This window comes from Daphnia pulicaria, chromosome 1 (assembly GCF_021234035.1).
Source record: "Daphnia pulicaria isolate SC F1-1A chromosome 1, SC_F0-13Bv2, whole genome shotgun sequence".
In the NCBI taxonomy this organism is placed as follows: domain Eukaryota; kingdom Metazoa; phylum Arthropoda; class Branchiopoda; order Diplostraca; family Daphniidae; genus Daphnia; species Daphnia pulicaria.
In genome coordinates this window covers 23888951-23914468 of record NC_060913.1, presented here as the reverse complement: position 1 = coordinate 23914468, position 25518 = coordinate 23888951, and the positions used below count along the sequence as shown (strand labels likewise).

The 25518-nt window shown below is 38.8% G+C and overlaps 2 protein-coding genes and 2 long non-coding RNA genes across 5 annotated transcripts; 2 read left to right on the top strand and 2 right to left on the bottom strand.

Moving 5' to 3' along the window:
• Nucleotides 1-3036: 3036 nt before the first annotated feature.
• LOC124329404 lies at nt 3037-17069 on the bottom strand. 2 transcript variants are annotated; one of them, XM_046788480.1, is made up of 8 exons: nt 16813-17069; nt 16656-16730; nt 16365-16578; nt 16149-16303; nt 15879-16080; nt 15556-15807; nt 15007-15495; nt 3037-3046 (listed from the first exon to the last, which is right to left on the bottom strand). In XM_046788480.1, the coding sequence occupies exons 1-7, from the start codon at nt 16948-16950 to the stop codon at nt 15011-15013; spliced, it is 1521 nt and encodes a 506-aa protein (XP_046644436.1). In that variant the 5' UTR covers nt 16951-17069; the 3' UTR covers nt 3037-3046; nt 15007-15010. The 2 variants fall into 2 exon arrangements, with proteins under 2 accessions (XP_046644436.1, XP_046644433.1); XM_046788477.1 differs by lacking the exon at nt 3037-3046 and having other exon boundaries at nt 14926-15495.
• On the top strand, nt 13727-14643 carry LOC124329425. Its single transcript, XR_006916796.1, has 3 exons — nt 13727-13914; nt 14040-14107; nt 14401-14643. It is a non-coding gene; the product is annotated as an uncharacterized LOC124329425 (long non-coding RNA).
• Nucleotides 17070-18710: 1641 nt separating the features above from the next.
• LOC124321160 lies at nt 18711-19613 on the top strand. Its single transcript, XR_006914166.1, has 2 exons — nt 18711-18995; nt 19064-19613. It is a non-coding gene; the product is annotated as an uncharacterized LOC124321160 (long non-coding RNA).
• A 928-nt stretch (nt 19614-20541) lies between these two features.
• Nucleotides 20542-25027, bottom strand: LOC124320835 (peroxidase-like). The gene is made up of 16 exons (XM_046783737.1): nt 24965-25027; nt 24415-24892; nt 23908-24345; nt 23534-23846; nt 23249-23469; nt 23139-23184; nt 22919-23046; nt 22667-22860; nt 22391-22610; nt 21975-22323; nt 21753-21909; nt 21599-21683; nt 21447-21535; nt 21187-21385; nt 21020-21122; nt 20542-20941 (listed from the first exon to the last, which is right to left on the bottom strand). Exons 1-16 carry the CDS (start codon nt 24974-24976, stop codon nt 20620-20622), a joined length of 3354 nt encoding a protein of 1117 aa, XP_046639693.1. The 5' UTR covers nt 24977-25027; the 3' UTR covers nt 20542-20619.
• Between the last annotated feature and the right edge of the window lie 491 nt (nt 25028-25518).

Below are 25518 nucleotides of genomic sequence, written 5' to 3'. Positions count from 1 at the left end.
TAAAGATGTTGGACGGCCCGGGTCGTAAAATGCGAGGTCTGGAACGATGGCTAGTGTACTGCGGGCGGCGCAGAATGCTTGTTCATGATCGGCGGACCACTCCCAGGCGATATTCTTCTTTAAAAGTGGATATAAAGGGGCCAAAGCTGCGGCGACCTTGTCGCTGAAATTCCCCACTTGTTGGCTGAGGCCGTAAAACGAACGCAGGGCTGTGACGTTGGACGGCCGGGGGAATTCCCGGATGGCTCGTGTAAGTTCCGGGTTGGGCCGGAATCCGTCCGCTGAGATTTTGTAGCCAGCGAAAATAGCTGTTGTTTTGGCGTAGACCGTTTTTTTCTTGTTGAATGATACATTGTTGTCGTTGGCCGTTTTAAAAAGGATGCGTAGCAGGTCGACGTGTTCTTCATAGGTGCGCGAATATATCACCAGGTCTTTCATGCAGCGGGTGGTGTTGGGGATATGTCCGAAAATGTCGGAAAATTGGCGACCGTAATCATCGCCGGCGTGGCATATTCCCATGGGAAGGCGTGTGTACTGGTAGAGGCCCTCCGGCGTGGAGAACGTGGTGAGCGCCATGGATTCCTCGTCGAGCGCGCATTGATGATAGCTTTTTAGTGCATCCACCACCGTAAAAAAATTCATTCCTTTGGGGATGGAACGCACCGATTGGAAAGGCGTAGGGTTGTCGAACTTCGAGCCGAAGTTACGAAACTGCGTACCAACTTCGCCCGTTTTTAAATGGCGTCTTATGGCACTACGCAACTTTAGTTTTTATTTTTTTATTAGCAACCTAGTTGCTGTAGTGTTAAGATTTTTGGAGAGGGGGGTCACAACATAACTGTTAACATGACCAAAAATACGCCCCCCCCCCCTTTTTGTACATTTCCCTACCCCCTGGAACTGGCGCCATGCGTAGCCGCTTCGCCGAGCGAAACTTTGGGCAGTTGCCGAGCTTTTCTTATTTCTTTCATCAACTTTCAGAAAATTTGCAAACTAAACGAAAAGTTATACTTTCTGAAAGTTTTATAAACTTTTCAAACTTTCAGAAACTTTGCAAACTAAACGAAAAGTTATACTATTTTAAATGAGCAGCTTCTCAAACCGATTCCAGCTTCATAACTGCTCTCCTGGTCGATTCGACGCGAACGATTCCGTTTCGCAGAAGCGCCTTACTTGCTCCACCAATTGCTGACCAACATCTGACGAGGTGAACACTCGATGAACTCTCACTGGGTTGGCTTCATTTCCGATTCCAACCGCTCCTTGTAGGGTCCAGCCAAGTCGGGTCTTAGATGCTGTCGGATCATCATTCCGTCCAAAGCGGGATTCAATTGGGGTGATTAGCGTTGCATGATCCAGTTCAATCAGAATATCAATGCGTCTTCGAATCAACAATTCTGAAATGGAATCCAGGAAGCCGTGCCAAAATTAGTTTTTTTTTCAAAAGAACCTTCGTTTAACCCTGTGGGCTCTTGAGTGGGTGTCCGAGGAAGTCGTGTTCAGGCCGTGAGCCGAAAACTGTGTGGAGAGAAAGTAGATATTATTAACTAGTTTCCTGATCTTGTCACTTTCGTAATGAACGCTCTTAAGCATGCTGAGGTAACAAAAGTCGTCATGGGGGGAGATGAACGACGTCTGAAAGTGGTGGTTCCTGAGGAGCAGCTGAGTTTAGCCATTGGGTTTTTTTGTAGCAAAGGGCAAAATGTTTGGTTAGGCTGTGAATTGACGGGGTCATCCATCGATATTTTAACCGAAACTGTGGAAACCCAAAGGCGTTCAGCAAATGTTTCCCAGAAATTCCTTTTAATCACTGAAGCCTTGATTATTTACTTGATTATTGGCATGCATTTTCATGGCTGAAAACTTCAAAATGCTTGAAGTAATTGCTTTTTACCGATGGAAGATATTTTAACCATCGGAGGATTCACAGAAGAGGTCGCCCAAGATGTTTAAAAAGCCCTAGTTTATCTTGAAAACAAGATGGTTCACTTGGAGCTTTTTCGAGAATTGGGAGGACAAATTTCTCTCGAAACATTCGAAGTCCTTTTAGGGATTTACTGTAACATCTAGTAGAAAAATAAATATGTTGTCCGTTCAGGATGTTTCAGACCTCTTGGGAGAAATACTTATAGAAATAGGAGATACCTTCTGAGAAAAGAACAGGAAGGATCATGTCGGCAAGACAATCTGGCTTACCCGATGTTGTTGAAAAATTGCTGATAACAATCCTTAAAATAATTCTCCCCCAAAGGGTGTCGCTCCTCTGACGCTTTCCACGAGTGGATTGAACAATAATAAAACCCAAAAATAGGTTGTTCAAAGTTTTTCTCACGGGCGTTCTCTAAAGCTCTAACAGTTGAGGTGAAACGAAAACGTGTTGTACGAGGAAACATTTCCTCTTCAGAATCCACTTTCAATAACTCTAGACTGACGGCAAAAGAGCAAGAAACACGGATTAAGGTAGCAAAAGGCTTTATCCAAATGGCTGCCCGGAAAGCCGCTTTAGCAGAGCAACTGGCCAAAACGAAGGCTCTGCATGAGCAGGCACATTTGAAGAACTTTCCCGTAAGTCCCTTGAAACTCCCGACCATTTCCAGATTCAAAACACCTCATCTGAGGAGATTTCCTCAGCAGATTTGACCTCTCCTGCATTTTCTGGAGATTACATGGAGACACCTAAAGACTGGCGCAAAAAAGAGCCCGTATCTCCCCATTCCTCCCAAACGACAGAAGAGGAAGATGTGTAAAATTTTGGAAAAGAGCGCAAAAAAGCTCCTTTCATCAAAACGCACAAGATGAGAGACATCTCATAAAGAGGCAGCCACAAAAAGTCACCTCATGCACCTTTAGGGCAACAGATACAGAGGAGGCCTCCTCTCTTGAAAGGCGCCGTTCGTCTTCAGGCATTCGTTCTAAGAGAAAGCGAAGGAGAGCTGTTATCCCTGCGACTGCTAAATTCTTTCGAGATTTCACGATTGCTTCCACCATCACGGTGCAAGAACTTGCAAGCCATATGTCTAAAAAGAGCGTGGATGTTATCAAAATCCTTCTTAAAATATGGTCTTTGCATGAATAAGGAATCGGGTCGAAATAATAACCATTCAAATCAGATTTTAACGCTGATTCTATCAGTTTGTTTTTTTATTTTTAAATCGTAATTTCAACCGCAATCTCTCTTCAAACTTGAGATTGTTAAGAATGGTTATGATTTCCACCCAATCCCTTAGTCGTTCAATGACCCAATTGTGATATGGTGACTGAGGTCAGACATTGGATGGGACACAGCAGAACTTGTGGCCACAAAAATGGGACAAAGGCCTATTCACGTTTTTGATTAGATGATTGGAAGTATTCTGCAGCAAGAGAAAGATCGGCCTGAAGATTTACTTCCGCTTCCTCCTGTGGTCACAGTGGTCGGACACGTTGATCACTATAAAACGTCTCTTTTGGATGCTTTACGCTATACAAACGTGGTTTCTGGGAAAGCGGCTTCCCAAGAAACTACGTTTGTAAAATTTTGCACTTTTTTAGCAAAAAATTCGTTCTTGCGGGAGTACTAGTTTTTTACATTCAACTAGCTATGCTAGTCTTATTGCTGAAATTAACGAAGGATTGCATACAGCACATACATTTGCAAAAATTAAGGTGAAAGCTATATGTGTTTAAGAAAGTTTTCGCAGGTTGCGTTTGTGAGCGTTTGTGAAACAGCTAAAGGGTTTCGCAGAAAGCGCAACTTGTGGTGACTGTTACGACGAAACAACCGGAATCATTTCTATAAATAAGTAAACATAGAGGATATAACTCAATAGTTAAAATGATAGAGTAATGACATGGAATTCCAAGGATGTGTGGATCGATTCCCACAGCAGAAAATAGAGATTATATGTAATAAACCAATAAACAATATAAGCCAAAAAGCAGGCAGGCACTCGCGGAGACGTGGATAGAGCTCCACTAGCTTTCCGTGGACGCTGTCCTTGAAATAATTTCAGACAATGTGTTTACGCCAACTAATGCGTTTGCATCGACATATTCTCAATGAAAGAATTCTGGTGCGTGGTTGGGTTCATCAGAAGTAATTTCGTGTAGTCATTATTTTACTTTTCTTTCTATAAAAACATGTTTTCATTAATGTTGATTTCCCCTGTAAGAATGGCGACACCCATAGGTAAATATGTTACTGGAAATCATGGTAGTAGTTGATGTCTTCGTCGTTTTACTACAAAGCTCCACCTTAATAGTAGAATATTTCCTTCTCCCCATAAGTAGATTTGGTGGCGACCACGATCTCCTAGAGGGTCCTGGTCTTGCGTTCGTTGATTGGGTTGACGAACCCGGCCTTGATGACAGGGATCGTCTAGACGGTCCCAGCATTGGTGATCCCGCTCGTAGAGAAAACCCCGGCCTTAGTGAAGATGGCCTTCCTTGCCTATCTCTAGGGAAAGCCTCTAACTCCCTAATTCCCATTGGATATCCCGGCCAATGGTGACGAATAAACCCAAAGAATTAAGTTATAAACTCGCGACGAGGAATAATAATGGGAACATTGCAACGTACTGGCATGTATTCGACTAGTTACTACAAGAAGATCCAATGCAGTGCAGTTATATGGTTATTTAGTCGCTGGTTATACTACTCAAAAGATAGATACTACTCAAAACCTTCGATAGATAGCTTTGCAAGATCTTTTATAGTGCTTAGAAAGAAAAAAACAAAATTTTTGGCTTCTCCTTCCCTTTCCAAAATCTACCAAGACTTATTACCTAATTCTCGGTTGGATTTTTCTTTGTAATGTTCAAACGATAGCTGGCAAAGAAATTCATTCACAGTTCATTTTCATTTTTACGTTTATAAAACTTTCAAAAAATATAACTTTTTGTTTAGTTTGCAAAGTTTCTGACAGTTTCAAAAGTTTATGAAACTTTCAAAAAGTATAACTTTTCGTTTAGCTTGCAAAGTTTCTGAAAGTTTCAAAAATTATAAAACTTTCAGACATAATGCGTGTAATTAAAAATTTTGGGTTCGAACGATAGCTGGCTAAAAAAGCAACACAGTTCATTTTCATTTTTAAGTTTCAAAACTTTTCGTTTAGTTTGCAAAGTTTCTGAAAGTTTCAAAAGTTTATAAATCTTTCAGACATGAGTAAGCGTGGAATTCAAAATTTTTTGTTCAAACGATAGCTGGTAAAAAAGAACACCAGTACATTTTCATTTTTACGTTAATAAAACTTTCAAAAAGTGTACTTTTTCGTTTATTTTACAAAGTTTCTGAAAGTTTCAAAAGTTTATAAAACTTTCAGACATAAGTAAGCGTGTAATTCAAAATTTTGGGTTCGAACGATAGCTGGCTAAAAAAGCAACACAGTTCATTTTCATTTTTAAGTTTCAAAACTTTTCGTTTAGTTTGCAAAGTTTCTGAAAGTTTCAAAAGTTTATAAAACTTTCAGACATGAGTAAGCGTGGAATCCAAAATTTTGTGTTCAAACGATAGCTGGTAAAAAAAGAACACCAGTTCATTTTCATTTTTACGTTTATAAAAATTTCAAAAAGTGTAACTTTTCGTTTATTTTACAAAGTTTCTGAAAGTTGCAAAAGTTTATAAAACTTTCAAACGTTATAACTTTTCGTTTAGTTTGCAAAGTTTCTGAAAGTTTCAAAAATTATAAAACTTTCAGACATAATGCGTGTAATTAAAAATTTTGGGTTCGAACGATAGCTGGCTAAAAAAGCAACACAGTTCATTTTCATTTTTAAGTTTCAAAACTTTTCGTTTAGTTTGCAAAGTTTCTGAAAGTTTCAAAAGTTTATAAATCTTTCAGACATGAGTAAGCGTGGAATTCAAAAATTTTTGTTCAAACGATAGCTGGTAAAAAAGAACACCAGTACATTTTCATTTTTACGTTAATAAAACTTTCAAAAAGTGTACTTTTTCGTTTATTTTACAAAGTTTCTGAAAGTTTCAAAAGTTTATACAACTTTCAGACATAAGTAAGCGTGTAATTCAAAATTTTGGGTTCGAACGATAGCTGGCTAAAAAAGCAACACAGTTCATTTTCATTTTTAAGTTTCAAAACTTTTCGTTTAGTTTGCAAAGTTTCTGAAAGTTTCAAAAGTTTATAAAACTTTCAGACATGAGTAAGCGTGGAATCCAAAATTTTGTATTCAAACGATAGCTGGTAAAAAAAGAACACCAGTTCATTTTCATTTTTACGTTTATAAAACTTTCAAAAGTATAACTTTTCATTCAGTTTGCAAAGTTTCTGAAAGTTTCAAAAGTTTATAAAACTTTCAGACATAATTAGGCGTGTAATTCAAAATTTTGTGTTCAAACGATAGCTAAAAATAAGAAACGCAGTTCATTTTCATTTTTAAGTTTATAAAACTTTCAAAAAGTATGACTTTTCGTTTACTTTTCAAAGTTTCTGAAAGTTTCAAAAGTTTATGAAACTTTCAAAAAGTCTAACTTTTCGTTTAGCTTGCAAAGTTTCTGAAAGTTTCAAAAGTTTATAAAACTTTCAGACATAAAAAAGCGTGTAATTCAAAATTTTGGGTTCGAACGATAGCTGGCTAAAAAAGAACACCAGTACATTTTCATTTTTACGTTAATAAAACTTTCAAAAAGTGTACTTTTTCGTTTATTTTACAAAGTTTCTGAAAGTTTCAAAAGTTTATAAAACTTTCAGACATAAGTAAGCGTGTAATTCAAAATTTTGGGTTCGAACGATAGCTGGCTAAAAAAGCAACACAGTTCATTTTCATTTTTAAGTTTCAAAACTTTTCGTTTAGTTTGCAAAGTTTCTGAAAGTTTCAAAAGTTTATAAAACTTTCAGACATGAGTAAGCGTGGAATCCAAAATTTTGTGTTCAAACGATAGCTGGTAAAAAAAGAACACCAGTTCATTTTCATTTTTACGTTTATAAAAATTTCAAAAAGTGTAACTTTTCGTTTATTTTACAAAGTTTCTGAAAGTTGCAAAAGTTTATAAAACTTTCAAACGTTATAACTTTTCGTTTAGTTTGCAAAGTTTCTGAAAGTTTCAAAAATTTATAAAACTTTAAGACATGAGTAAACGTGTTTTTCAAAGTTTTGTGTTAGAACGATAGCTGGCAAAAAAAGAAACGCAGTTCATTTTCATTTTTAAGTTTATAAAACTTTTTTTATATAGGGGAATAATTTTAAGTATAGGATAGTTTTTTTTATGCCCGTCGTACCCGGACAACCAAGTCATCTACTTATTGACTACAAGGTTGTTGATGTACCGTAATAGGCAATACTTCTTCGACCGCTCCATCACACGATCACAATGTGTTACTTCAGAAGACTCTCCGTAGACTGACAATGTGGTTTCATACCCATTGGGATGCTTCATTTTCTTCAAGAAAAAGGAAGTTCCCATATATCTTGTGAGGAATCCAAACAGAAACGACTGATAGTTTTTTGGATCAAATTTCCTTGTCATCTACAAAGATTACATAAAAACAAACTAGGATTAATGATTTACAGGACTGATACACGACTGAGATTTCCATTACAAACAATATGAAAAAGCAAGCAGCTTCTTCTCAATCTTACTATATCGATTCAATCCTACATGTCGACCGTCAGAAGAAAAAATAAAAATAATAAATCATTAAGCATTCTTTCCATTTTTGTTTTACATACGTATTACGTATTTACATGTTTGCATGCTTTTTTCTTCTTTTATGATTATTTAAAAGGGATGAAAGAGAAAAGGAGAGAGAAAGGAGGTTAATTTTTAATAGGAAGAACAAAGTAAGAAAAATTTCCATTAATTCTTACCAAACGAGTTCAAGCAAGTTTGAGGAAGCCTCTCCCAGCTAGTTGGGCATTATTCTAGCTGATGAGATAAAAGTAGAAAAAATAAGATGAAAGTGCAAAAATTCGTAGGTAGATTTTAAAATAACTGGGAGACCCAATAAAAACGAGATTTACTTTACCTGATCAGCAATACCAGCGGCTACATCTAGTCCACCTCTCGACTATCTGGGGATTAATAAAGATCCGGGTTCAGCGCCAAAATTCCGCGTATTAAATGCACCAAAATTTTTTTAAGCTTAAGCAGACACCAAAGCAAGCAGACTACAGTTCTTCGACCTCCAGGTTATAGACCATGATACGCCTTTGGTTAGAAAAGTGTCACAAAGACATCAACCTCTGCGAAGGGAAATATAACTTCCACGTTGGAAATATGGGAGCACCACTTATGAGACCTGATGACGCGAATAAAACAAAACAAAACGCATTTTTCCCTTCTTCTTTCTTTCGTTAAAAATAAAACAATTGTTTGACGTTTTCCCTTTACAATCATTTCTGATCTCTTTCTCTAGTGGAAGGAAATCCATTACACTCAACTGGGCCCGCTTACTTTGAGTCTATATATTTCTAATAGATCCAACAAACGCAATCAAAGTTATTTGAGCCACACGACGTCAAACTGTATCATTTCCGTGTCCGTCATCACACGATAATCCAAATAAATAATCTCACTTAAACATTATATTGAGCACGTAAAAAAAACAGGATAATAATTCACAATTAATCCCTTTCTTCTATATTTCTCAACAACAATTTCAATTTAAACCGCAGGGTAATCAAAATCAAATTAACCGTCAAACGATCCATCGGTTTAACTCGCATGTGAGAGCGAACTCTATATCGCCAGGTCCAATTGTCTTAGTTATGATGGAAAAGCTAGTTAAAGAAACAAAAGACCATAACGTCCTTCTTTTAATAGGCACAAAAACCGCCACCATCGTCGTTCCTTTATTTCCCCAAATTGTCTCGTTGGGTATATTGAAAATTATGACAAGTAAATGAAAAATGTCGGAAAAAGGGAGAGCGATGTCAATACGTCAGAGTTGTGGACCAACAGGTATCCCACCAATATCGGCATATAGATAAACAAGTTAGTTAAACGGAAAAAAAATGGAAATAGATTTTAAGTAATTAAATTACCTCGAATATGGTATTTGCTTCCAATGTGCCACACTATATGTGGAAACCATCCCCAAGATATGGTTTGTTGTTTTTTGTGGCGAGATCTTTGAGGTCAGTTAGGTTTGAGAAAGAAATTAACATTTCATTAGAATGGACAAACAACTCTGAGTGTCAATTTACCCTCAGAGGTTTGAAGGCATAATGGATTACGAAAACACCACAATCCTGCGTGCCAGCCTTCTGTGAGAGAATCGTTTCGTGAATTAAATCGACTGCTTCGCCGTTTTCGCATTTTGCATCTGGGCCGTAGTATCGGTTAATTTCGCGGAATACAAAAGTCAGCAGTCTCCGATCAAAGTCATTAATTCATCAATGAACGTTAGCCTACTCTTACATGAACGTGGGCCTACTATTACACGAACGGTAACTGATGTAAGTTCACAAAACAAAGTGGGTGTACCTAGCAACAAACCAAGATGCATCGAAGTGGAAGATTTGGCATATTTTCTACGAGCTGAAACTTATACCAAGAGGCGAAAACAGAATAGCTATAGGAGAGGTAGCATTGTCTACTGTTCACTTCTATAGTTTTTCTCTTTGTTGTTCTCGGGAACATGTAAGGAGTTATGTAGTTATTCAGGCTGCACGAATGTCTTTGAGCGATTGCCATAAGAGGTTTGATGCCAATAATGATCTGTTTCATTATTTAACTAATTTTTTTTCCATTTTGGGTTGAATAGGTGAAACTTTTTTCCCACCCCCCTGGCCGATTATTTTGTTTGTGTATTTTCTTCTATTTTGTTCGTTCGTTAAATCGACCTCAATTTACAAACCATTGAATAAATTTTTTTTAGCTATTTCGTTTATTAGGAGAGAATTCAATACCAGTTGGCAGGCCTCCACAACCAAAAATGATTGTTTATGGGAAGGAAAAGGAATTTCCCGAGTATTTAGGTATTTAATTAATCTCACCAATGTTTAGTGGTAACGTGTTTTAATTTTGCTTCAATTTTTTTCTATTTTTAGCTATTGAGTCCTTCTACTGTACTTAAATTGGCCACCACAAAAGGGTTTGTCCGGAGCCAAAACGCAGACTCATGAAAATGCGATGCCATATTTGCAACGGCAAAGGACACAAAAACGCCAATTGCCCATATTTCATCAAGTGGATGTCCGACAAGACATATCACAAAACTATATTAGGACAATTGTACAGCATCATCTTAAGCATCATTACCTTAGTAAGTACTATTTTTTAAAACTTATTTAAATTCATCGCATCATTCCAAATGTACTCCTGAATAAATGAGGTTCTATCCTCTATAAAAATCCAAATTTACTCATCTATATGTGAGGTTTTATGCACTCCCCAAAACCCAAATTTACTCCTCAAAAAGTGAGGTTCTATCCACGCCCGAAACCCAAATTTACTCCTCTTTATGTGAGGTTCTATCCACTCTCAAATCCCAAATTTACTCCTTTGTAAGTGAATTTTGCACTGTTTAAATTTCTGGTTCTTGGTTGACTCACTTGTATGTCCATTAATTGGCAAAATTAGTTATTAATTATAGAGTTACTTAATTCTATTCATTTTTATATCAGAATTTGATCACGATTGGTGGTTGAATGGCGTACGAAAAATGATGATTTTTCCAATTACATACAATCCATTACAAAGAAATCGCATTTTTATACTTCCAAGTATTATGGGGGGTTGCTGATCAACGCAGATTGGATTCTCCCCGACCGATACGTTCCGAAGTGGACCAATGAGAAAATTACGGTGATGACACAACCTTTCAGAAAGATTCGCCCAGGCGACTGCGCAGAAGACTGGAAAAAAACAGCCAGAAACATGTCTGTTTTTGAAAAAAATAGCGCCCAGGCGAAACTGGAGAAACGTGGTTATCATGATTTAAACCATAATATCAACGCTTGGAATACCTACCTTGGAATGTTCGAAAAGATGTGGGTAATTAAAGACTGGTCACAGTACGCTGTATCGATAACGATAACGGCCCGATGTTTCCGGAAGGCAACAATAACGACTGGTTAGAAGGTTTTTTCTATATTTGGTATCACTGTGACTATAAAATGATATAAATCAAAATAATTTCTTTTTTGGAACATCTATCATCCTTAAAAAGGACATTTTCCCCCGTTCTGCATAATGTCGACAAAGTGATACCAGGGGTGAACGCAACTCAACTCTTTTTTGAGCAATTACAAGCTAAACGTGTTTTCACAAGAAAGATCGCAACTTCCCAAGCGTAAAATTAAATCACTCTGGAGACATTAAAGATTGGATAGTGTAAGAACGTAACGTAAGAGTTTTTCTAACCTATGCAGTTTTTCCCACTAAGCCTGTTTTTTTCAATATTTTTAAAATAGTGTAACGGATAGATCATTAGCCTTAATCCAATATTGTAGCCTGTAAAGGAAACGATAGCATCCGCTAAAACCCGAGCAATGGGCATAACAGTAGCCTCTCATGTTGATCCGCCCGATCCAGCATAAAAGAGACCGACAAAGAGCTTCTCAGTCAGTATCTGTACTCACTGATCAGTTCCACTTAGTAGACAATACACTATTCACACCTATTCACCCTCTTGTTACAATAGCATACCAGCCGATAATCCCCTAGTTTTCCCCATAGGTACCCAATAAATTAATCCTAAAGCTCGACCATGACGACAATTTCTATTATTTTCCGAACTTTGTGAAAAAGTGAGGAAGAGGGAAATTTCCCGAAATCACCAAGAAAAGGACGACGACTGGGTAAATGATCCATGAGCTTGGACCCAACCCAATCTAATACCGAATCAAGAAGACTGGGTAGCGGACCCATACCAAGAAAACTGCATGAATGCATGAGAAGATGAGAAGAGATCAGAATCAAGAAGAAGGAAATATAGAGGTAGCAAATCCCCCTGCTAGCCCGGAGAAGCCTTCAAACGAAGACCTCGACGCTGAACGTTAAAAAACGTTTTGCTTAAATTGTTTTCTTTATATGAGAATGTGGCTTTATGCTTTTTATGCCATTTATCGAAGAAACATATGTTTAATCGTTTAACAAAATCGAAAAACATTTGAAGGTTAAGAAAGTTCAAAGCGTCTTGGATAGCGTTATGTTCGCAATAAATTTTTCGTAATTCTTCACATTTTCATTTCATTTTTTACATCACGCTGTGAGGCTCACCCTTTTTTCCGGTTTCTAGTTTCCCTAAAACCTAAAATTGACAAAAAATAAAATAACTTTTCTTGCCCAATTTTCAATTTTTCTTTTTTGCCTAATTTTGATATGAAAAACGGCTTCAAATCAAAATCAGGCAAATGTTTCAAACGGAAAATTGGGTAACACGTCCGCTCCCCGTGGCCGGTGGTGGCAAAATGAGGCAGCGCTGAGATTTTTATGGAGTCCTGCCTTGTTTTTGGAGGTGGAAAATTTTGCCTTTGTTCTATAAGGCGATATTTACCCATCCTACGAAAATAAAACAAAGGAGAAATCGCGACAACACCGTGGGATGGGACAGAAGAGGGAAAAGGGATAAAATAAGAAATTCCATTTTCTATTCGAAATTCATCTCATTAAATAAGTTTCGAAAAATTTGAAAATGACATATGTTGTATACCTAACAAAGTTCTTTATTTTACAACTTTTTGCGTCGTTCTAAGCCTTTTAGTTCCGTATTTATAGACCGGTAAAGTAGCATATTTTCATAAGCTCCTACCGCGTGTTCCTAAACTTTTACATCCATTTATGGATGCCGTGCCCTTAACAATAAAAATCTGAAAAAAAAATTCAGGAGTTATTCAATTCCCATGCCAACATGAAGTAAAATGCGGCACCAGAGTAATGGGAAATCCAATTACAGATTAGAGTTATTATTATTAGAATTATTTTTTCTTGGCTTGCCGATTTTTATTCTAGTTTGTCACTTACTTGGGGTGTCGGTAATCTGCATGACGCATGACGGTATTCTGCATGAATTCATGCATAAATCTGCTTGCATGACAACCGTAATAACAGGATAAACTGCATAACAGTTATTTGCATAACTGACAAAGGCAACGCCAGTTATTAATGTTTTTGTTCTATTTACACGAATTGTCCTGATCAGATTACAATTCGAAATTAAATATAAATATAAGTTATGAACCGGCCTAAAGGGGGGTCGAGCGGAGGGGACTGCGCGCACCCTTGGGAGAGGGGTAAGTGAAAGGGGGGTTTACCTACGGACAAGTCGAAATAAAAATTTGAAAATAATTAAATTTTGAAATTATGAAATTTTATAAAGACAACTGCACCAGTCACTTCTCTATCATGGGGGGGGGGGGGGGGGCTTGTTGTGTGACACCTGTGTATTGTTCTGATGCGCAATTCCTGAACGTCCGTAAGAGGCGTAACTCTGGAACGTCAGTAGCTTCAATAATATAAGGTCTTCCTTGTGGTCCATTAGTTAGTTCGGTTACAGTCTGGTATTGAGACTGGGTAGTTCTGTTACAGTCTGGTATTGAGACTGGGTATTCTCTGTTACAGTCTGGTATTGATACTGGGTATTCTCTGTTACAGTCTGGTATTTAGATTGGGTTTTGGTCTCTCATAAGGGTACGTTTTGTGTCGTCTTATTGTTTAAACTTGTCTTTCTCGTCTTTTGTCCCTGTCTTTTTAAATACAGTTAGTTAAGTTGTGTCGGATAATTCCCCTTTTTAGTTATTTCTCTCCGTTCCGTAACAGTATTAAGCACGGGTTGCACCGGCTTATTACTAGCTCGTTCTCTTCAATTTCAAATTCATTCTCATTTTCTTCAAATGAATGGAATTCACGATTTAGTTTTGATTGAAGGGCGGGCCTATTTAACGATTTTTGTTTCACCAGTTGTATATCCGTTCTGTCACGTTTCATTGTTTGATTTTTTCGTAAAGGACATCTGATTTGACAAATGGATAGCGTAAAGTACGCCATCCATTCCTTCTACCAAACTGCGATAGAATCGGAGAGAAATTCGCATCATTTGTCTGTTTTTGTTATATCCTTTACGTAATTTTTGACGAATTTTTTTTTTATTTTTTATTTTGTAGGTTAACATCACGTTGTTTTAACAACTGCCGGACGAAGCAGCTAGAGTTCTCGCGGGCGTCACTTCAAGGTATTATGATGCATTTGATTATGTGTTGATTTTTTTTACTAGGCCTACGTCTTTATTCGTCTGTGTTGATGGATAAATAATGTTGGTGACGATATAGGGGTGTGTTTATAAAAGTCAGTTTCGTTTCGTTTCGAGTGCTAGCTTAATGGGAAAAGTCGTAAAAATTTGTAAATATAGTTAGAGGAAACTTAGTTTTGTTATTTTTTAATTTTACTATGTGTTCCTACTCGTTGCAGCGTTTGATTACTTAATCGAAAGAAATTAATTCTTTTTTCCATCCGCATTTTTTTAAGAGGGCGCTTTCTTTTTTTTTCCTGATGAAAAAATTGCCCATTGCCTATGGTCTTGAGAGTGTCAGTTAAAACGGTAGGATCGACGGAAATGTGATAGAAGTTGTCAGTGATGGATCGTCAACGTGGACTTTCTTGCAAATTTCTTTGAACTACACATTTTCCAGTTTGCAATTAACCATTTGACTCGTTTTCCCATTACTGTGAAAAATGCCAAGATCTGGTTGACTTTTTTTTTCGTCACGATTCCCGTTTTTGATCATTTAAAATTTTATTTAACTCTTGTAATTTTTTAACTAGGAATGTCTATCTATTTGCATGTTTTCGTCGTTTATTTGCGCCCAGCCGTTATAGTTTTGGGGGGCACAATTGGAGCTATCGGCATTCATCACGATTCCTCTATATTACTTAACGCAGCTATTACAAACGATTAAAAATGCTGAGTTATACATTAACCCAAAGATAAACTCGTGTACAGAAAATTAAAATATGTAGTTCAAGTTTGTTAACATGACTCCGATTCAGAAGTTTCCGATTTACTAAAATTTGTATTATTGCGAACCATTTTTTTTATCGTTCTGTTCCATATAAAATAATAACCAAACGAACATTTTCAGCTATTAAGGGATTGCGAAATTTCCTCCTCCAGAATAAACCCACTAAAGTGAACGAAACCATTACCCCAGAGAACTGCACCTGGAGATATGACCATTATTTCTAACCAGATTTGATCTCCCTTTTGCAACTCAAGTGTTGATTGAAGGGCAAATGTTTCATGTAGCATTACGGCGCTATTCGTCTCATCAGAATCGGCAGCAGCAATTAAACCCCCGTTCATGAATAGACCAACATCGAACTCCTGCCTACTTGAAGAAGATACTGGGAGACGTGGAATTCCTATAAATGAGAAAAAGTATTTCCCTTTTACTGGGGCAGTGAATTTTCCTGAACTTGTACTAAAGGCCCCGCCCGCGTTTAATATTTCCACATCAAATGGAATAGGGATGTTTTTTTGATTGAAATCAACATCGCTCCTCTGTACATAAAAATAAACAGGAGCTGATTTTATATCTGCATAGCCAATCCATGTCTGGAAACCTAAAAATTCAATAGAGGCAGAAATGAAGTACTTTTCGATGGTGTGAGATTAACTTTTACCTGAATCAGATGGCGGCTTAGTAAAATCACAAAAAACGCTCTCGACCATTTTATTTCCCATGACGGAATACAATCCACTCAGACTGTGTCCCATTCTCCACAAATCTTCGCATGACTTTGGCATTCCTGTGACGGCCACTTTTCCGGTGCATTCGAATCGACCAAGCGTGTGGACACCGGAAGACGTTTCCAGTGGAGTTCGGCCGAAATTCAGGCGAGTGATAGGAAGGATTCCACTATCCGTTATGATACCTAAGATTTAAAATTCTCATTATATTTTACTAAAATCTGACAAAAAAGGGAATTATTTGTATTTATCTAACCACTATCGGCTTGAGGTATGGGTAGAGTTGCGTCGCAATTGCAATTGACGGCAGGATCGATGCAATTTCCATCGATGCCGCACTGACAGGTGTGAACACTTGAGTTACTGCCAGTCCAGAAGTATTGCGCATTTCCGTCCTTGTCATTCCACCAACTGTATGAGACTCCATTCAATTCCAGTGGGGCGTAGTTGCACTCGTACTGAAGTTAAAAAGATAACGATAATAAAATTAATTTTGGGTTTTTCCAAATCAATGTAATTTACGTACTTTGATTGACTGATGGCATTCTGCTGAAATGTCAGCCAATGCTTTCATTTGTCTTTGCGAGGCGTTGTAATTGACCGCCCTGGAATAACAACCAGGGTCTGTACAGTGGCCCACATTAATCGGCAATTCACTATCGTGTGGAACGGATGTCGATCCTGCATAGACAACCAGTTGGGATTTTCCAATTAATATTAAAGTTTTGTTTCTCTTTCCTACCTGTCGTCATGTCACAGTAAACCTTAATCGGATCTTCACCAACTCCCTGTCCGTCAGGATCGATCCAATACATTCCGGAAGTCAGGGTGGGATCAGTTGCTCGAAGTTCTCTGCATGTTCTGACCATGGCACTTTTTCCAGCTACTTTTCTATTAATTTTTATTTCGTTCTGGAATGCAATTTCCAATCTGGCCAAATTGTCAGCTAATATTTTCTAGTGTATAATCCGGAATTCTTATTCTTTTTTTTTAATTCAATGTTATTTTAAAATATTGAATTGGCAAAACTTACATGCTGTTCTTCTTTTAGTTTCATTTGTTCCTCCAGTAAAGTGACTTTCCCTTCCAAATTAATTTTCATTTCAATCTGATACAAATATTTTATGAGACAATGAAAGGTTTTGCTCTGTATAGCCCACAGTACAAAGTGATACGGTAAATTTTCTTACGTGATTATCTCTCAGTTGTTGGAATTGTTCTTGCAATTCTTCCAAGGTAAGGGTTGGTACGCCCAAACAACTTACTGGCGATGCAAAAATAAAAATAGCTAATGCTCCGAAAATTGTTTTCAAGTAATGGCGAGCCATGGTCGCGACTCTCGAGTGGTTGAACTCCGAATGGAACTTTTCTGGGTTAATTTAATCAAATGATAGATTAATCGAAGGTGATTGAAATATTGATGTATCGTAGGCGAATGAAATATTGAAGTCTAATCGCAATGTCTCGAAGGCTCGATTAGATAACATAACTTTAGGCAAAGGCTGTTGCTATGCGTTACCGAAATGCGTTATACTTATGACGTGACATTTCACGTCATAAGTATAACGCGTATAATGAGCAGTAAAATTTATTTTCGAGGTTTTGCTATGAACAATTTAGAATCAAAGTAGATTGCGCTAGAGGGGAATAAAGAATCCTATTGCAGGTAAAGAAATTAGAAATATTTGTTTTGAGTATTTTGAATAATTTTTGCTTGGCTGGCTGATTTTATTCTGCTTTGTCACTTTAATGCCTCGACACGTGAATCAGATCCAGTGTCTGGGGTACCACGACGAGATAGAGATATTTCAGCGATTTAATCCGCTTTTGTCTAGTCAACTCGATAGTTACTATCACCTTTGTAATCGCATTCTTCATTAATGAATGGAATCCACGATTTTATTCTTTTGATGGAAGGAATTTTTTGCCAATTTTTTTTTTTTTTTCACCGGTTCTATAATAGTTCTATAATAGCACCGAGTTTCCTTGTTTTATTCTTCCGTAAATGCCGAGACATCTCATTGGACAAATGGATAACGTAAAGTACGCTATATCCATTCCTTTCACAAAATATATAATAATTCACTTCCTTTCAACTTCGACATCTCTATTGAGCATTCACCTTCATTATTTTTAGCTTTTGGCCCACTGCCAATTCAGCTCTGATGTCTGGCATATCTCTACCACGCCAAAAACGGTATTCCCATTTAAGTATTGTGCTGTACAAGTGACTATTGACTAATATAGTCATCCGGATTAGTCTCCGTTCGAACTCGGCGTTTCCCTCAAATGGACAATAATCGATCTTTTTCTTTGATAGAGCTTGTGAGGAAATACGCCGTGCAGTATCAATCTTATCGAGTATATGTGGACCTTGCTATGTCCACTAAAATTGGTCCATCAGCATGGATTCAAACTGTCAAACGCATTCTCTATTTCCGCGAGAATAATTAGGTCAAGTTGGTTGCCGTATCGATCGTGTGTTCGATCGCGCTTCGTTTCCTGTAAACATCAGTAGTAACTAGTTTGAGCCAGTACTTTGCGCACAGAAAATCAACTTGCGTTCACGAAACAGTATATAGTGTACTCTGTAACTCGACCCACCCTTACGAAAAAAACAGCTAGTTTTCAGCTTGTCTTAAAAGTTTCATTTTCGATCGCTTAACAAGTTTGCATTCTCACGTCCAACGACCGTTGAAAATTTTAATCTAATTCTTTTAATGCCAGCCGACTTTGAAGTGCAAGCGACACAACTTCCAAGCGATATAATCCTATATAAGTTAATGTTTTGATGACTTTCTAAAATCATGTCCGCATATAGTAGCTCCAGTGAATCATCAGTTTATAATCAGGGAATATGTTTGGGACAAAATTGGACGGCCTTGTCCGCTAAAGCAATCCAAGTTCTCTTTGTATTTTTCGTCAGAACTGCGGGCACGGGAAAGAGAGAGACCTTGTGTATTTCACGTCGAATGAAAAACACAATCAATTCTGGCGTACCTAAATCGTTTCCTATCGGGCGTTCGTATACTATATACCCATTCGGCTATCTTTCTGGGAAACAAACCGGTTCGACATTTTCTCGTAAACAAAATTGTTATATTGCTGCACATCGCGCAAGGCCATTTCGAAATCTGGAAGCCAGCAACCGTCGTAGTTTGTTTGCCACCTTCAAAATAACTGCTGACATGTCACGTAAGCGCTTCCTGAACTAGCCCAATATAAGCCGACCGTTCGACTTGTTTTTCTTCATTCGATAACAAACATCAACAACACCAACTACAACTCAAGAGTTATTTCACAGTATTACCGACAAACATGACTGGTAAATTACTGATTGTCTTCTGTCTTATGGCGTCGTCAACGCGATCACGTAAGCTCCACTGAGTATATGTGTATACATTTATCCTCAAAATTTATCTAACTTTTATTTGTCAAAAGAACCTATGGGTCCGAGAGTCCTGGGAGATATTGTCGAAATGCAAGTTGCTGCTCCGGCGTCCACAGTCCCGGCAGATACTTACAGATTCGAAATTGTTAGAGAGGAACCAAGAGAGGACCCCATTCAATTCTTAAATATGTGCAACCTTTTCCGAAAGTACTTGTATGTGCCATTTGGAACCACTATTTTTGGCAATCCTTAGAAATCGTTGCGTAAGGACGTTTGTGTAAGATTGAAAGAAAAAAACGACCTCTAGAGAGAGGTTCACACTTTGATGCTTTTTGAACGGAAGTATCTTGATCGGATGTAGCCCCGCATGATGATGCAAAGCCTTATCAGCATCGTCGATATTGGGAAAGGGATCCGATTTTGGTGTTGGAAAACCTTAATTTAACTTGGAGTTTTGTGCAGTTGAATCAATTCCTGTACAAAATGTACCATTTACTCTCATGATACTGTCTTTTGTTGTTCACCGGCTTTCCACTTGTTTTTCTAATTTTTTCTATGTTTGATTTGGAACCGGCGATACCAATAAATGTGTCAAACATATGGTCGTGTTTATGTTTTTAGTCTTTTGAAGGTATACGTACCTTAATGAAGAATATAGGTTGGTAGAACCAACCCGAAATGATAGTATGGATGTTTTATGAGGTTGAAATAAGCGGAAAGTCACGCATCAACTAGCAAACGATCGTTAATTATAAGTTGATTTCTTTACTTTGTATAGTAAAACTTGTTATTGGGCAAACACACTATACGGTGACTATAACATGATTGGGCGAACCGGTTTGTTGATTTTTGTTATAATGCTCACTCTGAAACAGATGTTGATGCAAGCATTATAAGGCTTTAAATCTGTCTTCTGTTTATTATTTAATAAAATCGAAGAATATAGGCATTGCCTATATTTTCCTTACTTGTTTTTTTTCACCTCACATATACCCTACCTACTAAACTACATAAATTGGGCGAACCGGTTTTGCGATTTTTTAATCATGTTCACTCTGAAGTCTGAACCAGCTTATGCCTTTTTAACATTTCATTTCCCCCTCGATTTCCCCGGCGGATTAAATTCAAAACCTACACGTGCTGGCAGCCGACCAGGAATAAATAACAAACAGAAGGTAAACAATATCAATAATGGCGTTTGCACCAAATAAGGAGTACTTCACTGTACATGGCATGGAGTCGGCAAGTGTGTGTTTCCGGGTTCGCGGCTTGTCTGAAAGAGTCCAGTTGTTTATAGTTAACGCCCTCGCTAGACCCTGACTTTTCCAATCAAGCTGTCAATGTAAACAACTGCGCACTTGTGTTTTGTTTGACCGCAAACATAAATAAATTTCATGTAGCCTTCAGACAGTCTGAAAAAAAAAACCTCCGGTGTTTCACACCAACCAATTATCGACAAAAAAAACTGAATTGACTGCCGTATCCATTACTGGCTCATATTTCACTCGACATTTTGTATTTTGCTCAATAGACTGCTAACACGAAGGCGCGATACAAATCTACCTGCAATAGGACAGATTTTGAGCAGTCGATTCAAAGTTAAACATTAAAATTTCCATGGAAGTAAGCCGCAGATGGCTCCGTCAAAAGGTGAGCGGCCATACGACGACGGAATGTCTTTCAAGAAACAGATTCCCGTCACCGAGTTGTAGGTAAACGCGTTGCACTTGCCGTCATTGATGCAGAGTCTGCCGCACTGTTCTCCCGGGATGGTCTTTCGACTCAGATCGTAGCCGGGGAAGTCGCAATTCTGGAGCCATTTGACTCCGCCGTCACCGTTGTTGTATTCCGGCCAGCGATCTTCCACCCCGAATGGGCGAAGGTTAAGACGAGGGATAGAGCCGGAATCGCAATTCAAAATCGGGTTTCTGATGTAAATCAAACGGGGAATAGTTAGCCAATGCTGCTACATCGTAATTTTTAAATTAATTTGTCGATTTACTTACACGTGAGATGGGGTTTTAAAAATTAGCGGCTGACTGGATTTCACGTTGCTGTTGTCACAGACAAGACGGGCAAAACTAGCACGTCGGATTTCAGTCAGTTGATCTAAAATTTTGTTAAAAAATTAATCGATCAAATCAAAATTTATAAGCTTTAATTGTTTTCATACCTTCGGTGAAACTGCTGGGCTGTCCAGCGAGATCGTAGAAGAAGCGATCGCCCCGTTTGAATTTCAGAAATTGATCGGCTATGATGCACTGAAAAGTGGGTCCCACCAAAGCACCTGGAGCCAATCGCTCTGACATGGCTCCGATGAACAGGTCGATGTCGTCAACCGTTTTGTACAATTTTGCAAATTTATCCACAATCTGTTAAGTATATCATCTGATAATCTTTGTTAACGTGAATTTAGCGTGAGCTCAAACGTACCGCCGGGGAAATCAAATTAAGAAGGTCGCTGAATTGGTCGGCAGGTGGCAAGCCACATTGGGTCCGATAGGCATTATAGCCGGGAATACCTATCCAAAAGTGTTATTACATTATTAGCTTAATGGAAAGACGTAGTAAATAGAACAAAATACCATGATCACGACCGCGTTGGAGGTTAAGTGAAACCAAATCCAAGCCGAAACCCTTGCCTTGCTCTTCAAACAAATGATTTGTCACCTGTGACACAAACAATAACGCCATCAGCATATTAAAATAAAGATATGAAATTGTAATAATCAAATTTACCTCCTGGGTGAAATAGTTTTCCGCATTTTGACTGGGCTGACTGGCCAATCCAATGAGAAACTTGTCGAGATTGCCCGGCGTGTATATCTCTTGCGTTTTGAAAAAGTGTTGACGTAACAGGATTTCTCGTTCCTTGGTCCTCCGCTGATTAGTCAAACTGCACAAACGTTCGATTCATCAGACTCGCAATTAAATAATAATAAAGAAAAATGATTTACGTACTGATGCTTCCCTTGGATGAGGGTGTGGCCGAACCGGAAAGCGGCTGCAGCAAATTCGTTCAAAATGGACGGATTGAGGTTCTTGTCGTAATCTTGACTGGAACCTTGTTGCAGTGGCAGCAGACCGAGTTCCTGCATTTTCGCTCGACCGATAATGATGGGCAGCCATTCGTTGAAGGTGATGTGCTGCATTTGAGCGGCCAGAATTCGTTTGGCCTCCTGGTAGAGACGCTCGTCGTCCCATCCGGGATTCAAACGGGCCAGTTCAGCCGCCAGTCGGTTGTGTTCACGCAAGAAAATTGTATGGGTCACGGCTAAATTGGGGTGCTCGTTCACTCGAGGTGTATCTCCTATAAGGCGCCAAAAAATGTTTAACATTTCTTATCCGACGGTACATGTTGTCTAAATTTTATTGACCTGTTTTGAAGCACTTGACATCGGTGGGTGGATCGATTCCGGACACTGTTTTGGACAAGGTACACGACACCTTAGACTCCTCGTCGGCTGGGAGTAAATCTAATTCGTCCCTGGGAGTGACTTTCATGCCGCCTTTTTCAAACGTTCGTAATTCCCGCGCTGTTTTGTCGTCGAAACCGTAGACGTTGGATTGGTCCAAAAAGTGCGTGAATTGGTTCATCTACCCAAAATTGAGGTGATAATTAATTGCCAAATGAATAAGTGTAATCAACTCACCTGTTCGGAGGCCCCGAAGGTGCAATCCAACCTGCGAATCGGTGCCGAACGGACCAAGGGCATACAACGTTGGCCAAACTTGGAGAAAAAAGAATCGTTCTCCGGAATCTCAATCGGAAAACACTCGGGATGGATCAGCTCTTTCTCGATAAATTTCCCATCCGGCATACAGCACGGAATAGTGCTTCCATTGGCTTTTAAAATAAATATGAGGTTTAGAATAAGTAAATGTAAAGAAACTTGCTATAGTACCCATTTTGAATTCAGGAGTTTTCGTGAAATCGTGATCGATAAACTGTCCGTACTGCATGACCCAAGTCGTGTCGGTTTCGCTGGGAGAATCAATATCGCGGGCGACGGTTGTTGACACCAAGCGAGCGCTACAATTCAGCACACGAATCAAATATTTCTCAGTCAGTCAATTTCTCAGCGAATGATAATATCGGATAATATCTTTTAAATCTTTGATTACCTGGGAAGTTCACCGCCATTTTTAGCTCGTCTGGGAGTCCGCACACCTATCAAATTTGATTCATGTGAATATAAATATAATTCGAGATTTTACAAAATATTTGGGTATACCGTCAGCGTAAGCAGAAGGAAGAGCCCGTTGGAATTGTGTGAGCGATTTTCCCAAGGAAGGTCGCTGGATGTTGTTGCACGATCCATCCAACGTTCTGTAAGGGGAACGGATTGTTTTTTCGTCACAAACAGGATCGGCGGTGCACGTTCCCGACAAAATCGTGTCCTTTAAGTTGAATTGTCTCAGGGTCCTCTCAACATATTCCGGCTTAATGTTAAATCTTTTTCGCACACAAATTATTGTTAAATAAAATAATAATAATGACAAAGGATAGATAAAATTACCTTTTGACAATCTCAGTGACGGTGTAAGCTTCGATCATTGCGTCACGACTCATTTTCTCTGATTCCGCTGTGCTGGTGAAGACCAGCGCGTGTGTAGCACGAGACGAGCCGGGCAAAACGAAAATGTTGTGCACGAAGAGTTGAGTCTCTATCGTATCGGTGACCTTCATCTCCAGTCGACCGGCCTCAGCCGCCGAGTTCACAGAGAACTTGTCAATACTTCCAGAAATGAACTGTTGTTTAGGTGAATTAAATTCGAGATTATATTGCTTGGCTTTCTTCTCGTTTTCTTGCAGAGGAGGTGCTCCGTAACCTTTCAAAATGAAATTAAACATTGTAAAAATTCAAGTTATAAAATGTCTAAATTTAAATACTGTTTGCAGGAAGATCTGGACAGCAAGCTCCCGGACCGCCATCGACTAAGGCGCAGCCCGCGCCGGGAGTGGCCAAAACGAGATCGTACCATACAGCGCAATCTTTGACCGGCCGGCATTTCGACTCTAATCCGCCAACTGCCGGACAACTGCTGCTGAAAGAAGAATTTGGAGAAGAGAAGTCAAAATCCCTGGATGGCACGTAACCACACATGCCACCGTTGATGGGTGTACGAGGAGTATTCAAAGAGGTTTTTTTAAGGTAACAGGTCCCATCGCTGTGGCGAAAATGGTTGCATTGAGGATTGGCAACGCATAGGCCACCGCATTGCTCTCCGGTAGTCTCGATTCGCCCGATGTCGTTGCCGTAAAAATCGCAGTTGAGAAGCCACTTGACGCCACCCTCTCCGGAATTCCAAACGTCCCGAGGTGGTGATTCTGGTACATGATGGTAAATTATACTGTAACGATTGATCAATAAAATAAATACAGGAAACGTCAAATTACCGGATTTAAACGGGAGATAGCCGCACACGCCACCTCTGGCGGGGGTACGAAAAGTAGTTAACGGTAATGTCTTCAAGTAACAGTAGCCATCGTCAGTGTAACGAAAATGGGTGCATTTGGGGTTGGCAACACAGAGGCCTCCGCAATTTTCGCCGGAACTCGGCAACCGCTCCAAATCGTGCCCGTAATAATCGCAATTGAATTGCCATTTGACGTTTCCGTCGCCAGTGTTCCAATTCTCTTTGGCGTTTCTTGCTGCTTGACAGCAAATAGCTTCTCCAATCGTCAGATTATCGCAAGCTTGGCCGTCAATCAAGGACGGATTGATTTTGTACAGAGCATCTAGATCGATTCCGCATGAGATGGCAATCTCCGAGCAGGTATCCCCAATTTTAATCGTTTGACAATTTCTGTCGGGCTCGGCGTCAGCACTTAGAAGGAAAAGACATAAGACACTAGTGATGGGCAGCTGTAGGGCCTAATTATTAAAAATATAAATTTTTTACCGTATGATTACGTAAATAGAACAGAATTTTTAAAATAAACTTACTGTGATTTTCATGACGCAATGATTGTTGGTCACTGCAGAGCAAATAGGCCTAGTTTACCCCTCGACAGCAGGAGAGATAATGCACTGCGAAAAGGCGAAAAGATTCTCCCTGGATCAGTTTTTGGAAGGAAGAAGTCGATCCTCAATCTCAAGGGCAGACGAATAATCAATTCTTCGAGTCTTCAGTTAACGGTTGACAGTTTTAGAAAGTACCCTAAAATGGACATTGGGGCAAAGGTATTATTTGTTGAGAAGGTCATGTTTTACTGCTGGTCAGCGCCCTTTGCCCTGATTTTGGCCAGTTGAAAATGAGAGCCGAAAAAAGTGAAAGGTGTTTTATGGTCGCGGGTTTTCCCTACGGTTAAGTCAGGCCAATATTTAAATTACGTAATTAGATGGCGCCAGAATCTGAGGAAAGCGTTGGTTATGTAAAGACTTCCGCCTTTACATTAAAGTTTACTAATTTAATATTTCACCAATTGAACTATTTTTATTGAGTATTATTCGGAAAAACATTTTACATTTGATCAACATGATTACTAATTTGAAATAAT

What these genes read in the sequence shown, in the direction of transcription:
- LOC124320835 (XM_046783737.1), bottom strand. An exon ending in TCCAGATCTTCCTGCAAACA is followed by an intron (nt 23,847 to 23,907) that starts GTATTTAAATTT and finishes TCATTTTGAAAG; the next exon opens with GTTACGGAGCACCTCCTCTG. An exon ending in TTAATTTGATTTCCCCGGCG is followed by an intron (nt 21,386 to 21,446) that starts GTACGTTTGAGC and finishes TATACTTAACAG; the next exon opens with ATTGTGGATAAATTTGCAAA.
- LOC124329404 (XM_046788480.1), bottom strand. Translation starts at nt 16,950, where the DNA reads ATGGCTCGCCATTACTTGAAAACAATTTTCGGAGCATTAGCTATTTTT. An exon ending in AACTAAAAGAAGAACAGCAT is followed by an intron (nt 16,579 to 16,655) that starts GTAAGTTTTGCC and finishes ATTATACACTAG; the next exon opens with AAAATATTAGCTGACAATTT. An exon ending in TTACTGTGACATGACGACAG is followed by an intron (nt 16,304 to 16,364) that starts GTAGGAAAGAGA and finishes TTGTCTATGCAG; the next exon opens with GATCGACATCCGTTCCACAC.